At 42.4% G+C, this 16,416-nt stretch overlaps 2 protein-coding genes across 6 annotated transcripts in view; one reads left to right on the top strand and one right to left on the bottom strand.

Moving 5' to 3' along the window:
- Positions 1-13,093, top strand: part of LOC137799975 (low-density lipoprotein receptor-related protein 1-like) — a 79,380-nt gene extending 66,287 nt beyond the window's left edge. The window contains exons 61-90 of one of the 2 annotated variants that reach the window (XM_068596905.1): positions 1,125-1,313; positions 1,622-1,770; positions 2,013-2,106; positions 2,261-2,377; positions 2,521-2,640; positions 2,768-2,890; positions 2,977-3,102; positions 3,230-3,346; positions 3,989-4,095; positions 4,222-4,354; positions 4,473-4,595; positions 4,717-4,839; positions 4,948-5,085; positions 5,205-5,342; positions 5,460-5,579; positions 5,681-5,940; positions 6,038-6,216; positions 6,315-6,421; positions 6,532-6,651; positions 6,764-6,940; positions 7,060-7,200; positions 7,360-7,533; positions 8,132-8,293; positions 8,589-8,760; positions 9,013-9,114; positions 9,796-9,872; positions 9,954-10,047; positions 10,164-10,202; positions 10,872-11,016; positions 11,320-13,093. In XM_068596905.1, the coding sequence (XP_068453006.1) occupies positions 1,125-1,313; positions 1,622-1,770; positions 2,013-2,106; positions 2,261-2,377; positions 2,521-2,640; positions 2,768-2,890; positions 2,977-3,102; positions 3,230-3,346; positions 3,989-4,095; positions 4,222-4,354; positions 4,473-4,595; positions 4,717-4,839; positions 4,948-5,085; positions 5,205-5,342; positions 5,460-5,579; positions 5,681-5,940; positions 6,038-6,216; positions 6,315-6,421; positions 6,532-6,651; positions 6,764-6,940; positions 7,060-7,200; positions 7,360-7,533; positions 8,132-8,293; positions 8,589-8,760; positions 9,013-9,114; positions 9,796-9,872; positions 9,954-10,047; positions 10,164-10,202; positions 10,872-11,016; positions 11,320-11,457 (4,004 nt within the window). In that variant the 3' untranslated portion in view covers positions 11,458-13,093. The remainder of the gene's footprint in view (positions 1-1,124; positions 1,314-1,621; positions 1,771-2,012; positions 2,107-2,260; positions 2,378-2,520; positions 2,641-2,767; positions 2,891-2,976; positions 3,103-3,229; positions 3,347-3,988; positions 4,096-4,221; positions 4,355-4,472; positions 4,596-4,716; positions 4,840-4,947; positions 5,086-5,204; positions 5,343-5,459; positions 5,580-5,680; positions 5,941-6,037; positions 6,217-6,314; positions 6,422-6,531; positions 6,652-6,763; positions 6,941-7,059; positions 7,201-7,359; positions 7,534-8,131; positions 8,294-8,588; positions 8,761-9,012; positions 9,115-9,795; positions 9,873-9,953; positions 10,048-10,163; positions 10,203-10,871; positions 11,017-11,319) is intronic. The other variant, XM_068596906.1, reaches the window with a different exon arrangement.
- The window catches only part of fmnl3 (formin-like 3), a 30,490-nt gene continuing 26,834 nt past the window's right edge, over positions 12,761-16,416 (bottom strand). For 2 of the 4 annotated variants that reach the window (XM_068596907.1, XM_068596909.1), the window contains one exon: positions 12,761-14,799. Coding sequence is in view for 2 of the 4 variants with exons in the window: in XM_068596909.1 (XP_068453010.1) it covers positions 14,735-14,799 (65 nt within the window). In the remaining 2 variants the exon portion in view is untranslated. Of the gene's footprint in view, positions 14,800-16,146; positions 16,191-16,416 lie in introns of all 4 variants that reach the window. The other 2 variants (XM_068596910.1, XM_068596908.1) reach the window with 2 other exon arrangements.

Genomic DNA, 16,416 nt, shown 5'->3' with positions numbered 1-16,416 from the left:
TGACCAGCGAGGCCTCTAGCATGTATGACGTCTACATAGCGCTCAGTCGCTCAACGCCCTCACAACAATAGTTGATATTGTCAACCAACCAGGCGTGCAGAAGAATTCTGGAGCCCAGCCGGGCGTTTTGTATTGTTTCTTTCGCTAAGCTCTGCTCAACGCACATAGATGGGTGCGGCTTCCCATCATTCCTCGAATGAACAGCGTACATAGATGTAAAAGTTTGACTTGTGAGAGAATATTGTACTATGAGTGTTGACTTAGTTTGTCCAGTAAGTTATTCACCCGTCCCTTGCGGTTGGCCTTGTGTGTCCATGCAGACCGAGGCTTGGCCTGTTTGATTTGATAATGATTGACCAAAGGGAGCTTCGAGCTAATCCAACTAATATCACAGTTCAACCTGATACTTCCATTCCACTATAACGACATTTGAGTTCTTTAAAGCGCCTCACTTGTGATAATCTATACTGAAACCATGGTCACCTCGCGACAAGAGGTTTTGAACTTGTGCCATGTGTGCTTCATTTGTGTCTGCTTGTGTGTGCCAATCCATGCATGTGTGATGATTTTACAACATAAACTAACAGTGTGTTTCCATAGCGCACAAGCCTCAAATACTGAGAACAAACGCATGAAATGACAAGAAATGGGAGCAGAAAAGGTGCAATTATAGTGTAAAGTCTAATGAGGCGTAGAAACCATTACCTAACACAGAATAGAGCCGCTGTAGCTGTGCACCCCACCCGACCTCTGTTTTACATTAACAGTACAAGATTGTCCCAACAGTTTCTCTTTAGGACACAGCAGCAAGAATAAGAAACATTTTTTTGCTAAAATCACAACATTATTGTCCACTTCTTTTCTTTTCCATTGGTCATTCAATTTCTCAAATAAAATGGAAATTTGAGACGTGTATTATTATGAATGGGAAATTCATGTATTTTCTCATATTTACTTGATTAGACTCTCGTTTACTGTGTCACAGTATACGAGTATATAGTATTTTTGGTCACAGAACTGCAGTAATTGTGTGTTAAACAGTGGAAAAACCTTCCGTATGACAGATTTACTATCCATAACAACTCATTAACAATGTGATTCACTGTTTGTCTTTTGCTTCTCAGTTCTCAGTCAAGACATCCCCCACATCTTTGCAATGACTCTGTTTGAGGAGCACATCTACTGGACCGACTGGGAGACCAAGTCCATCAACAGGGCTCATAAGTCTCTGGGTACCAACAAGACCACCCTGATAAGCACCTTGCATCGGCCCATGGACATCCACATTTACCATCCCTACCGCCAACCCGAAGGTAAAAGCTGCTCTTTTGATCATAAAAAGACAAAACGACCTTACCTGTTTCGGTTTCGATACAATGGTGACCAACTAAACGTCTAGTCTAAGAAAGAATATGTGAAACAGCGGTAAATTGTGTCATGATGTATGGAGTTATTGTTTGTATTCATGAATTCAAAGATGCAAAGACACAAACACACTCTCAAACACATAATTATGTTCCCTACTTTATTCCAACTATCGTAAAACCTCAGTATTGTGCTGAAATACACTTTGAATGTAACGATATGTATTACATTTCCCATCTTTCCGTCTTCTTCCCAGTGCTCAACCACCCGTGTCAGACCAACAACGGCGGCTGCAGTAACCTCTGCCTCCTCGCTCCTGGAGGAGGCTACAAGTGTGCCTGTCCCACCAACTTCTACCTGGCAAATGATCAGCGCACTTGCATGTCCAACTGTACAGCCAGCCAGGTAAGGAGGCAGCATCTTCAATGTGAATATGACTGAATGACTACAGTCAATAAGTAGCTTTTCATCTGCATGTCTCGCTTTGTCTTGTTTGATGAACTGCTATGTGAGTGATTGTCTATTGGCAGCTGGCTAGCTGCCCAGTGCTACAGCAGCTAGCTCCTCTGCGTCAGCACTGTTGACACAGAGGAGCTCTGGTGTTGTGTCCTTTCATCATTCTGATGAATTTCCCTCTTGTGCTGTAGTTTGTATGCAAGAACGACAAGTGCATTCCTTTCTGGTGGAAATGTGACACAGAGGATGATTGCGGCGACCGGTCGGATGAGCCAGCAGACTGCCGTAAGTGTTTGAGAAAGATAATTAGGAGACTAAAGTGTCTCACATTCCTGAAACATGTAGGCGTGTAATTTCATTTTAAATGCAAGGAACAATTCTGAAGAAGAATTAAAAAAAAATGTGATGCTGACAAAAACTTTTTTTTTTTTCATGACAGCTGAGTTCAAATGCAGGCCAGGGCAGTTTCAGTGTGGCACCGGCATCTGCACCAACCCCGCCTACATCTGCGATGGAGACAATGACTGCCAGGACAGCTCCGATGAGGCCAACTGCGGTATGTCACAAAATGATTATCTCACACATTTAATCATCTGCATCCTGCCCCGTCTATATTTTCTTAGATACTATCATCACCACTGGATTGCTCACATCTGTTGCTTGTGTCTCTGTTTGCATGCTTGTGTAACCGCACCGCAGATATTCACGTGTGCCTGCCCAGTCAGTTCAAATGTTCCCACCCGAGCCGCTGCATCCCAGGCATTTTCCGTTGCAACGGCCAGGACAACTGTGGAGAAGGAGAGGATGAGAAGGACTGCCGTGAGTGAAACCATTTTTCTTTTTTTTTCAATTGCTTCATATATAATGCAGTGCGAGCCTTGCTGTGCTATCATTTCACTTTCATGCTTAATTTCACACAGTAACTATAAATCTGTCCTTTCCACAGCCGAGGTAACGTGTGCGCCCACCCAGTTTCAGTGTGCCATCACGAAACGCTGCATACCTCGTGTTTGGGTGTGTGACCGCGACAATGACTGTGTGGATGGATCTGATGAGCCCGCCAACTGCAGTAAGACTCTCTTTTTATTCAGCATTTTGTTCGTCCTGAGTCATCCTGATCAGCTCTCAAATGTAACCGCCCCCAAATGTCTTCAGCCCAGATGACTTGTGGCGTCGACGAGTTCCGATGCAAAGACTCTGGACGCTGCATCCCGGCTCGCTGGAAGTGTGATGGCGAGGACGACTGTGGCGACGCGTCAGATGAACCAAAAGAGGAGTGTGGTAAGAAAATCCGCTCAATCCTCTCTTTTAATTAAGATGCATTTCTGCCAGTGATGTTTTCAAATCAGATTTTTTTTCTTTCTATTTTCCTTTTCACCGATTCTAACACTTTCTGTGTTTTGTGCAGCCGAGAGGACATGTGAGCCATACCAGTTCAGATGTAAGAACAACCGCTGCGTACCGGGCCGCTGGCAGTGTGACTACGACAACGACTGCGGGGACAACTCTGACGAAGACAAGTGCAGTAGGTTTACTTTACGCTTTAGGACACCGCCTCTACAATCAGCATCTGTTATCTCACCTTGTCCAGTGTCACTTACACTCGTGCCTGGTCCACTGAATGCACTCCACTCTATACCTTTAACCTGTTGACATACTAAGTCATTTATTTGTGATAACATCCATTCTGTCATTTCTAATGCATCTCACCTCATCTGATATTTGTTTCATTTCATACTGTCCTGTTGGCATGAGCCAGAGGTAAGTTACTCCACCTTCATATGTCGGCTCTCTGCTGTGTCTCCACTCTCATGCTCCCCACCCACCTGTGAGAGTCTGCAACCTGAGCTTTAAATACTGTAGATCTGTAGATTAATTTGCTATATTGCTTTTCTGTTTCCTATTCATCACTAGATGCCACAAGCATACTGCTTTTTTAATTATCACCACAAATGGAACATGGAAACATGAATAAAGCACTCAAAGAAAATGCATTCTATAACAATAGCATTTAGACTTATTGAGCTCCTTTCATTCTCTCACAGTCTTCCTCTGTGGTTGTTTCAACCTTTGTCCTGTGTTTTGTGGTAAAGACAAAAGCATAGCTCACTGTCAATGGCGTGTATGTGTTATGTCACTGACCTTGTCGCCCCGCCTTCTTCTGTAGTGCCTCGACAATGTTCTGAAAGTGAGTTTGCCTGCACCAATGGCCGCTGTATTGCTGGGAGGTGGAAGTGCGATGGAGACCATGACTGTGCTGATGGATCTGATGAGGTGCAGAAACTTAACGTTTGGGCGTCCTTTAAATAATATCTTGTGTTGATCTGGAAAGATAACTACATTTTTAGTATTCATTTGTAAGTGTATAAGCTGATCTTGTGGGCTATGACGTCTCTTCAGAATGGCTGTGACCTTAAGTGTGACAACGACCAGTTCCAGTGTAAGAACGGTCACTGCATCCCCATCCGCTGGCGGTGTGACGCCGACCCCGACTGCATGGACGGCAGCGATGAAGAGAATTGTGGCAGTGCTGGTAAGTGCATGTTTGTGTCTGTATATGTCGTTTTGAATTCCATTACCTTTTAAATAATTTGTACTACTAATCTAATTGTTGCATTGAATTAGTAAATATCTCTTGTTGTTTTACTCAGCTGGGCGTCACTGCCCTCTGGATGAGTTCCAGTGTAACAACACTTTGTGTAAACCCCTCGCCTGGAAGTGTGACGGGGAGGACGACTGTGGGGACAACTCCGACGAGAACCCTGAAGAGTGCAGTGAGTGCAGCCTTGTGAATCACGCACATGTGCAATGTCTGTCTCTTGTCATCGTTTGTCCTGACCAAATGTTGGGCCTCTACCTTTTTATCTCATGTCCTCTTTCTCTTCGGCTTTTCAGGGAAGTTCCAATGTCCTCCCACCAGAGCTTTCCGCTGCCAAAACGACCGTGTATGTCTGCGATTGTCAAAGAGGTGTGATGGTGTGAATAACTGCGGCGACAAGTCTGATGAACTGAACTGCCGTAAGTTGAGTCATTCAAATCGTTGTGAAATCCCCTCCTACTTCCTTTGATTAAGGAGCTTGCTAACGTGTGTGTGTGTGTGTGTGTGTCTGATGTTTATGTCTACAGAGGCCCCACCAGCTGTTCCTACATGTGAGAAGGACGAGTTCCTGTGTACAAACGGCAAATGCATCAGCTCCACTCTGCGCTGCAACTTCTTTAACGATTGTGAGGATTATGGCTCTGATGAGATCAACTGCAAGACAGGTGCTTCATGTCCAAACTTCTACCTGTTTATAGCTTACCACAGAGCTGATGTTTCAAATGTTAGGTATCAGCAGTTTTTAAAAACCTCTGACTCATGTTTGACTTGTGTTTGTGTTCAGACACCAAACTGAATGACTGCAGGAGCAACAGGACTCAGTGTGGTGATGGAGACGAGGCCCACTGTGTCACCAACGGCACAGACTCTTTCTGCTCCTGCAAACCCGGCTTCCAGAAGACAGGACACCACACCTGTGGAGGTACACCCGCACAAAACACTTCACCTGACCAACGATACCTCACTTCAAATGTACAAATGCTGGTGTGTGGTATTTTCCTATTTAATATTACTTTCTATCTGGCGCTTCATTTTTCAGATAAGAATGAGTGTCTGCAGTTCGGAGTGTGTTCCCATGTCTGCAACAACACCAAAGGCTCCTACAAATGTAGCTGCCACAAGTACTTCACCAGGATCAGTGACACCTGCAAGGCTGACAGTGAGAACTAATCTTTTAGGCTTCTTTTTTAAAATAATCATAATAATTGTTTGTTTTAGTTTCAAAGGCCATCCTTGTGACTTGTTCTCTTTCCTTTACAGGCATGAACAGCAGTCGACAGATTCTCTACATAGCCGACGACAATGAAATCCGCAGCTTGGACCCCGGCATGCCCAACTGGCGCTATGAGCAGACCTTCCAAGGCGATGCTAGTGTGCGTATTGATGCGATGGACCTGCATGTCAAGACCAACCGCATCTTCTGGACCAACTGGCACACGGGCCGCATCTCCTCGTATGAACTTCCAGGACCGTCCACGTCATCGTCCTCCTCGAGTGAAGGCCGGATCACCAACTTGCAGGTAATGCTGGTCAAATGTGTGCCGATGCACAAACTCTCCATCATACTATCTATCACACACACTCATATTGGCATGCAATGCCTCTCTGCCTATCCAGATCAAAGAGCTGAAGATGCCTCGTGGTATAGCGGTGGACTGGGTGGCTGGTAACCTGTACTGGACGGACTCAGGTCGAGATGTAATCGAAGTTGCTCAGATGTCGGGCCAGCATTGCAAGACCCTTGTCTCTGGCATGATAGACGAGCCCTATGCCATCGTAGTGGATCCACAGAGAGGGTAAGAGAGAGTAAACCTTCTGACGGTGGCTTAAAGGCAACACACTGATAGAAATCATATATTTTATGTGTGTTTTCCAACTCTGTGTTTCCCTTCAGGACCATGTATTGGGCAGACTGGGGGAACCACCCTAAAATTGAGACTGCTGCCATGGACGGCACTCTGAGACAAACTCTAGTTCATGAGAATATCCAATGGCCCACCGGTCAGTACTACATTAGGAGTATATGATGTATCTTACCCCTGTCACAGCCTTTTATTCTCTATTGGTTGCCACATCTTCATCTGCAAGGCTCGTGCATTCTGTCTCTGCAGGTTTGGCTGTCGACTACTTCAACGAGCGTCTCTACTGGGCAGATGCTAAACTCTCAGTGATTGGCAGTGTTCGTCTGGATGGCTCTGATCCTGTAGTTTCTGTCTCTGGCATCAAAAACAGTTGAGTCGTTCTCACAAAACTGTGAGAAACATGAAAGTTCAGAAATCTGGCTTGTTGTTTTTTCTCTTTTAAAACAAATCCATTATCTTTATTTTCCCCTTTATTTCTCAGACCTGCTTCATCCATACAGCATAGACATTTTTGAGGACTACATATATGGTGTCACCTATGTGAATAACGTGGTCTTCCGGGTCAACAAGTTTGGCAAAGGCCTCATGGAGAATCTCACCACTGGCATCAACCATGCCACTGATATAGTCCTCTACCACCGGTACAAGCAGCCAGAGAGTAAGTTTGCTTTTCCATGTCTTAGTGTCCTTGCGTCCACAAAGTCATAAGATACATAACATATTTCATACATTTCATGCAGTTTTTCTCACTGGATGTCTTGTTTGTCTCTGCACCAGTGACCAACCCATGTGACAGGAAGAAGTGTGAGTGGCTGTGTCTGCTCAGCCCCAGTGGACCGGTGTGTACCTGCCCCAACAACTACGTGGCAGACAACGGCACGTGTGTGGAGAGGCCGAGCCCCACCCAGTCACCCTTCTGTAAGTCTGCAGAGACACTGATGTACACATAGCTGAGCAGTCGAGCAACAGCCCTACTTTCACATACGCAAGCTCCGGGGTGGTTTTCATCTGGGTGGCTTAACAATCGGATGCGGCACACAAAATATTGGCTCATCATGGAATCCCTCCCCTCCACAGCTCCCCCCTCGGGGCCCTGCGAAATCCAGTGTCAGAACGGCGGGAGCTGCTTCCTCAACGCCCGTCAGGTGGCCAAGTGTCGCTGCCAGCCCAGCTACACCGGAGAGAGATGCGAGATCAACCAGTGCAGGGACTACTGCAAGAACGGAGGCACATGCACGGCTTCTCATACAGGTAAGAGCACGACACCTTACTGTACAGTAAAGCAAGACTTTATTATTAGTTTACATTACATGTTCCTCCCTTCATGTATGATTTTGTTACATCAACGTGAGTGAGAATACAGTAATCTGTCTGGATGTTATTTAATAGGCACTTTTCCATTGCAAAATATTCAGTAAAATAGACATGTTATGGAAACTTTGATCTTTTGATCATTATCATTATTTTCTGATGGCAGCTGAGCAAAGATGTTGGTCTGAAAATCATTAGTGCAATTTGCACTCATCCTTTTGATGTCTGTGAAAGCTGTATGGAGTAATCATCAGCAACAGTGATTTCATGCCAAAATGTGAGACGACATAAAGCAAGTGATTTACAAATATCACCAAATGGCTTCAATGCTAGTTCTGCCTTTATTCTATAATGTGTAGCATCTGTGTACATTTCCTGGAACAGTCAACAAAAATTGGGCAAAAATGCTAAAACATTACATACCGTAAGGGACTTTAGTTATTAAGATGCATAGCTGAAGCTTTGGTGTATTGTAGTTGTATTAATTTATATCCGTTTCACAATTTCTTGAACTCCAAATTCACATCTTGTCTCGCAGGGGCCCCAACCTGCAGATGCCCAAAAGGCTTCACAGGGCCCAACTGTAACCGCCACACCTGTCAGGACTACTGCCTGAATGAAGGGAACTGCTCGGTCAACATGGGCAACCAGCCGACCTGCAGCTGCCTGCCAGAGTACAAGGGAGACCAGTGCGAGTACAGTAAGTGGAGCACTGTCAGATGTTGCTGCGTCGTCTTCAAGGAGTCTGGATCTGTATGGATTCTCAGCTTCTTGAATATTTATTCTTCTGTCGTACTTAATGTAACTGTCTTAACTGTTTTATGAATGAACTTTACCTTTTTAAATGTAAATCTAAAACTGTCACAAAATTATTACCTTTTAAATTGTAATCTCAATTGTTTTGGAGAAGAAAAAAAGCTCCACTACTATAACAATCCTATGGAACAATGTTTGAGTTCTTTGCACTTATTACACGTCTTCCTTCCCGTCCTCAGCTAATTGTGAAGGGTTCTGTCACAACGCTGGAACCTGCTTACAAACCTCCAACGGCACCAAAATCTGTCTTTGCACCACTCAATACATTGGGCATCAATGCGAGTTGGACAAATGTCTATTCTGTGGAACGGGCAAGTGTTTGACGTCGTCCTCAGGCGAGGTTTCATGCAGGTGGGTAGACTTTGGACAACGTGCACAAAATATATTTGACTTGAATATTTGTACCTTTTTTATTTTGGACCGCTCAGCACCACGCAGGCAAGGCCACACATGACTTAATGTGCCATATTTGATTGTGAAACAATTAGCTTTAAGGCTGCTAATTCAGGACTCTGAGGAGATATTATTAAGCAACATCATTTTTATTGTGCGTGTGCGCGTGTGTGTGTGTGTGTGTGTGTGTGTGTATGTTTGTGTGTATAGCTGCCCCAATGGTCAAATCCAACCCAGCTGCTATTCCTGTTTGGACTACTGCTCAAATGGACAATGTTCAGTGGACACTCGCACCCTGCTGCCTCAGTGCAAGTAAGATATGACACCCACATCTCAAACCCACATTTTAACACTTCAGCGTATTATTATTAATGAATTTATTTATTAATTTATTTAATGACTTACTATATTAAGACTTTTTTAAGATGTGCTATGCCTTTTTTGCAACTTGTTTTGACTTGCAATAATGGGCCATTTTAATGACATACTATACTATGCATATTTATTGCACTGCGACCTATGACCTTTTCCATTACTTCTCACGACACGGTATAGTAGACTAGACACTTTGAATGGCATTGTATACCGACATTATTACATCACACTGTGATATTTTGCCAGACGCATTATGTTTACTTTTGTTTGTACTCGCATTTGGAACACGAGTCCACTTCACCATCACGTTCTAATCAGTTCATCCTCGAGTCAAAGGTCAAGGTCCGTGACTTCACAAAAGACTTGTTTGACCATAACTCCGGAATACATAAACTATTCATGTCATCGCACTGGAATGTTTAGCCTCTCGTAACTCAATGGAAATAAAATAATCTGTTAATCTTTTGTTATTTCCAAAGAGACATCTCACTCTTCCTCTCCCTGACTATAACATTATCTATGTAACAGAATAAATCTCAAATATTGTTTACTGGGGCAAGAGAGGAACCATCAAATCACTTCCACACTTTGTAACTCTGTCTCATTGTTTGTGTCCAGGTGTTCTGAAGGATGGAGGGGATACAGATGTGAAATTGCAGCAGCTTCTATGGATACTTCTACTTCTCCCAGTGGAAGTAAGTCACACAGTTCAGAGAATCTGGTTTGTAAAACACGCACTTTGGTCATATTTGCTCACATTATTTGCTCACTTGCAGGTTCTGCCTCCATCCTCATCCCAGTGCTTCTCCTGCTGTTACTGGCACTTCTAGTCGTTGGTGCCATCTTGTGGTACAAGAGGAGAATGCGAGGGTGAGTCCTGGTTTCAGAGACTTTTGATCCGAACGCCATTGTTTCATCTGTTCCTCAGATATCTCGCTTCTTTTTCTCTCTTACCTTTTGATAACCATCTATTTCCTGTTTCCCAGGTCTCTATGGCCGGGCAAATCTCGTTCTCAGTGCTCGCGGTAACTTTATAGGGTTAAATAATTCACCTGTTGACCCACAACTCCTGTCCCCTCCCTTCCCTAAAATCCAGTCAGATTGGCCAATCTGTTTGTCAACCCATTCGTCCAATCTGTTGGTCAATGTAGAAATCTGTTTGTAATTGCCTGCCACCTCCTGTTTGCCTACCACTGGGTTTCTTAACTGGCAAACACAGGGATCTGTTGACTCTTAGTCGAAGTAGCTTTACAAACAATCAAACCGTTATGTCTATCCTGCATCTTCATACCTTCCCTTCTTTACATGTGTAAATGTAAGGCTTACGCTCTTGCTTGAAGACTAAAATATACAACTGTGCACCGATGAGAAATGTGTGTGTGTGTGCTTGCAAACAGTCGAATATTTGCAATGTGAAAATCCAGCATTCTCCACACTAGACATGCTGCTGTATATTCTGTGTTTGATCAAATGACTTCTGTCATTTGACAACCTTTTTAATATGTGTTGTCTTGATTGTGTGAATTGTACATTGCTGATGAATCAGTACCTGGTTTATGCTACGTTGTGATTTTTTTTTTCAAGCCTCTGTGATTTTTTATTTTTATTTGTATTTCTCTCAAAACACAAGTCATGTCCTTCTAGATAATTGCTCTGATGGTTGATCAATGTGTTTTATCTTTATCTGTCTGCAGTGCAAAGGGCTTCCAACACCACCGAATGACAAATGGAGCAATGAATGTTGAGATTGGGAACCCTGCATATAAGATCTATGAAGGAGACCCGGACGATGACGCTGGGGAGCTCCTGGATTCAGACTATGCTTTGGACCCAGACAAGGTAATCTCTTCACAGAAAACATCTCTTCTATTTTACACCCAGTGCTGAATAGCCATACCGATAGTTTAAGTTTGAACTACCTATATTGGATATTTTCGAAAACTTCTGCCACTCAAAACAATTTCCCAGAGCAGGCCAATACACTATACTACATTTGTGGTAAGAGAAATGAAGTCATTGGTTGGAACTGATCATTTTGACCTTTTCAAGCACAAAATGCAGTAACTGCCGGTTTCACATCGAACGAATCTCCGCCTTTCACTTTTTCCTTTGAGTCACCGTGTAATTTTCTTTTCTCTGCAGCCGACCAACTTCACCAACCCAGTGTATGCCACCCTGTACATGGGCGCCCACAACAGCCGCAACTCTCTGGCCAGCACAGATGAAAAGAAGGAGCTTCTCTCCCAGGGCGACGAGGACATGAGTGACCCGTTGGCGTAGAGCTCGGCGTGGCTTGAACTCTGCCGACGTTGCCCTGCCCGACCCAGCGCTGAGCCAATGAGCTCTCTCATCTTATGCCTTTTACCAAGTGAAAAGAAAAGCAACAAAAAAGGAGAACATTGTATAAAATGTATAAAATGAAGGACTACTTTTTTTAAGTGATTGCAGTATTATATTTTGTTCTTTGACAAAAAAAAAATCTCTGGTGACGAAAAGGAACCATTTTATAGACATTTATTCAGTTCTTTTTAATTTTGCTCACCTTCTCCTCACAACTCTCCCTCCCCTCTCACGCATATAGCCACTACCTCTGTGCAAATGTAAAAGATAGAGAGATACAAATGGCAGTGGAACAATTAGATTTTTTTATTTTTGTATGAATTACGGCGTATAGGGGAGAACAAAATATCATTGTTCCACCTTTTTAGAAAACGTTGCCATGTGTTTGTTCATGAAAGAGAGAAGTGTCAGTGCTCACTATGAATGCTTCCTGGGCTCAGTTTTTCTCTTGTGTACATGTGCGTTTGCTGCTGGAGGTCTAAAGGGAGACTGCGGCTGAGAGAGTACACACGGAGGACTCGTTTGTTTTGTGGTCTCAAAGAACTACATTCAAGTGATTGTCTTTTACCTCCTTGCACAGACTAAAGTTATATACATATATATATTTGCATATATATAAACCTATTAACAAAGTGTCTTGAAAATATACCCAGGAATACAAACATCAGTAACAAATAGCAGTCTGTAATTAAGTTTTTTTTTTTTTTTGAGTCTTTGTATAATTGACATTCTGTGTCAGCAATGAATGAGTCAATGGCAGTGTGCGAGTGCGCTGGATGAAGATGATTGTAACAAAGTCCACATTCCAGGATGAAAAGTCTGGGATGGATATCTGTGGCCTTGGTTTAGTCTACTGCAGGACACTCTGGACAGGAGTCAGACTTTGCTTTGAAACTGTTCCAGAAAGTCCTTTTAAATGAGGGACGGCAAGCTTCTGTGAATTTCCCGGTCATCACTGAAAAACAATCTGCGTTTGGCTTTTGTTCCTCGTCTTTTGATTGTAAATGTACTTTCAGGAAAGGCCGGGGAGACCGTTTAATGGTACGTACTTCTGTGTGAGATTGTATTTTTGTTTTTGTTCGGTTTAATTGTATGCAATTACATGGATGTGTAATTTAGGTTAATGCTCATTGAGTGCATTCCCAGGAAGGGGCTCCCTGATAAGCATTCCTTTAATTCCTTTGCCAAGCTGTTAACGCTCACCAACTGTCAGTGAAACTGTTTTTTTTTGTTTTTTTTAGTCTTAAAGTGTTGCTCTCTGTTTCTCACTACGCTGCTTTTAACTGAGCTTACCTGCCATAACTGCTTCATCACTGCATAGTGCTCTCACATGCCCGACCTAGAGGACACTCTCTGGCTCCGCCCCTCACTTTTTAACAATATTCATCACTTCTTATTTTTGTACATCCTGCTCTGTTCGATTTTCAACTGACCATGTAAATTAGAACAATCATTTTTCAGTTGAAGAATTTCTTTTGGTGGCAAAAACCCACATGAATATTTGTGGTTCTGATTGTTTTGGTATGATTCTATTTCTTTTTGATATAAGAAATTAAATGGATTTTTATAGTAGAAATGTACAGTGGCTCTGTCTATCATTTGGAGAGATGGAGAAGAAAAGCAATCACTCCTTATTTCTGACTGCAATACATCACAACTGAACATCAAATTTCCTTCGCAAAAAAAAGAAAAGAAATAAAACATGAAAATGTAATCACTTGTTTTGAATGTTGCTTCATCAAAGAAAGAACAGCCTTTGTTGTCTTACTCCTGAGGGATAATGACACTCTTTTGGTCTTGCAGTTACAATATTCATCTTATTTATTTAACAGGAAGTTTCATCTTTCATTCAATAGACAATATCATGGATAATTTCTTTTTCTTCTAAAAAGTAAAGTTCTTGATTTGAATGTACATTAATATAAATGTCCAGTTAATAGTGTCTCACGCAATGTTGTGCCAAATTATTTAGTGTTGAGATGTGTCCTCCCTTTTATGCAAGTTTCAAATAGCATCAGCTCTATTAAAACAGAGGAGATTAAATATCATTTGAAACCAGACCTCGCATTAATAGACACATCCTTCAACCACCACCACATCGATAGCAGGTTAACGTTCTCTGCGCCCTTCATCTGCAGTCCATGTGGAATCTTCTTCATACATTTGTCACTTCCCTAATGCCACTTAAAGTGTGACAGAAAGTGTCGTCAAGGCATATAACATTCAGTTAAGAACTTCTTGGACAAGGCACAAAGAAAATATAAATCATTATGAGCTTAAAGACACTGATGCACCAGCAGTAAATAAGAGTAATTGTAAAATCATTATTCCCCTTACCTTCTAGTTGTTGTATGACTTTAAACTTCTGCATATTGTTGTCAGTATAGTATAAGACTAATGTTATAGAACAAGGCGATACAAAATACAATCTTTGAAAAAACAAATGAAAGCTGTAAAATGAACAATTTATGGCTGCTTCAGGAGAACACTGTTTACACAAAAAAGGCACTTCTTAATCAAAACACGAGGCATTGGTGACATTTTGGTTTGGCTAGCTCGTCCAAAATAACCAGCAGAATTTGTTTTTTCCTTCCGAAAAAATGTGATTGAAGTCTAAATACGTAATATTTAGTCTTGATTGAATGTGTTGACTTTGCTTAAAGTTTGGAAACAGGCCCCAATGTCTCATCGTAATATCGAAGCTTCGCTGTTATTTGGAGGAAGTTGTGCATTGGTCTTCAGGGCAATCATCCCAGCAGCAGAGTTGGCATCTTCCCCTGGCTGACTCCCAGTCTAAAATCCTGCTACGACTGCATAATCTGAGGAAATTAACAGTCTTGGGAAGAGGATCCACGTGTTGGCAGCCGCTTTGTTCGTGAAAGCAAAGTTCCTCCTGCTTTGTGGTCCGCCAGTCCTCCACTCACCTCACCTCACCCGTTTTGTAGCTGTTCTCCTGCTTCCTCCGCGCCGACAGGGCAGGGAAAGTCTTGTGTTTGCAGTGAGACAGGAGTAACCCCTCGCGCTTCTGTAATGATGCCTGCTCACGTAAAGTGGCTGTAAAGGTCCTCCATAAATAAATAAATTACCCAGCTATAACATGGGCTCTGTCCTGTCGCTCCTTTCAGTCTTTGTGATCTGCAGCCTCAGGGTTGAGACCATTGGGACACGGGGAGGGAGGTTATAGTGGGGAGGGGAGTATAAGTGACCAATGAGTGGTTTAGGGTCTTTTCCAACCGCTCCGGATCAACGCATCAGCTCGCAGGAAAGGCTGGTTTCGGAGATCTGTGAGTAGGTATGGAGAGAGGGGTCAGAGACGGGGATGGGGGACACACATGTTAGCGGACTCAGAGGTAGACTAGCAAACTTGCTACTACTTGACTTAAATTGAACTTCTTTCTTCTTCGACAGTGCTGTGTGTTCAGCCAAATATGAGAGGACATGTACTCAGTTACCGGTTTATCAGGTACACCTAATTATCTTATCACCACATCCACCCGATGAAAGTATAAAGCAAGGTAAAAAAACAAGACACAGTATAGTATGTCGTATCGCATGTCATTAGAAAATACAGAAGATAGTATGTCATACAAAATCATGATATAAAATGCCGTTTGTCAACCGTTTGTCAAAATGTCAACCTTCATGGAGGTTGAAAGACGGCTGCTATAGACTACAGTAGTTTTCGCTAGGTGTACCTTATATTCCGGCAATTGAGTTTACATGTGTAGATTTCAGTCAAATGATCATAAAATATCTGTAATAACTTCTACTGTTAATTTGTTCACTGTATAATAAATATAAAAATGGAAAATATTGGCATAAACAAGACAGACTGAACACTGAATGACACATTGCCATAACCTTGTATTTCAACTAGTGGTAGTGACACACAGAACTGTGAAATTCAAGGTTTTGGTAATGTAGTGGCAACTTGGTAAGACTAGTAACGCAGCAGTAAAAATAAAAGTAGCCATCATTATTACAGTTACAGTATAATGGTTAACAAGCTCTACAAATTGCTGAGTACAATCAAGCTGGCTGTGCTTAAAGTAACAGAACATCCTCAGCTCTGTGCAAAAATGAATTTATATATATAAATGACTAGCAGTTTTTTTCTAGAGCCTGTTGACCAAATAGCTGTTTAGCACATGGCAAATAACAGTTAGCGAAGACAAAACATGGCGGACGTGGTTGACAGGTGAGAGGTAAATGAACATTGGACAACATGCAACACATAATTGGAGGGGGTGAGGATTATGATGATGACGATTATCTCAATGGTATAATTCTGCGTATTAACTGAACAATGATGTTCGTAACTTAAAATACCACAAAGGCTTCATCTCCGATGCAAAGCCTTGGTGGAAAAGGAAATAGGTGAATTCATGTTTTAATTGCTAGCGGCTGGAGCAAGTGATAGTCACTTCTTAATCCATTTTAAGTAATCTTATTTTCTAACTACTGTGTTGTGAAGACAAATCTCTTTGCTGTGAAGCGTTTTGTTTTTTCTTCTTCTTCTTTTTTTTTGCTGCCCCCAAAGCGCTAGCTGAAGCAGCTGACATCACTGTAGCAGCACACAGGAGCTGCAGGGCCAAGCAGGCCAGCTTTCAGCCAGGCTACCTTCCTTACCCTCTCTTAGGAGTGGGAAATACTGTCAATAATCTTCTTTTCAGCTGGAGGGGTAGAATGAAAAAGTGGTTGTTGAGGAAAGAAGAGTCACATGTTAGCAGGAAACCAACACCAAACAAGTTAGTTTCATGGGACAAGGCATTGATGATAAAAAAAACAGTCAATTAGCCAAACCTCTTCTTAGGATTGTTAAATTCAGCTTCATGAAAGAAATATGTTGTAATAATAATGCACAGCCTTTTTACATGTGTCATGCATGGTGATACTTTA

Source organism: Clinocottus analis, unplaced genomic scaffold (genome assembly GCF_023055335.1).
Source record: "Clinocottus analis isolate CAN_PGR_092001 unplaced genomic scaffold, fCliAna1.0.p SCAF_4, whole genome shotgun sequence".
Classification (NCBI taxonomy): domain Eukaryota; kingdom Metazoa; phylum Chordata; class Actinopteri; order Perciformes; family Cottidae; genus Clinocottus; species Clinocottus analis.
This window is presented reverse-complemented; position numbering and strand designations above follow the sequence as displayed.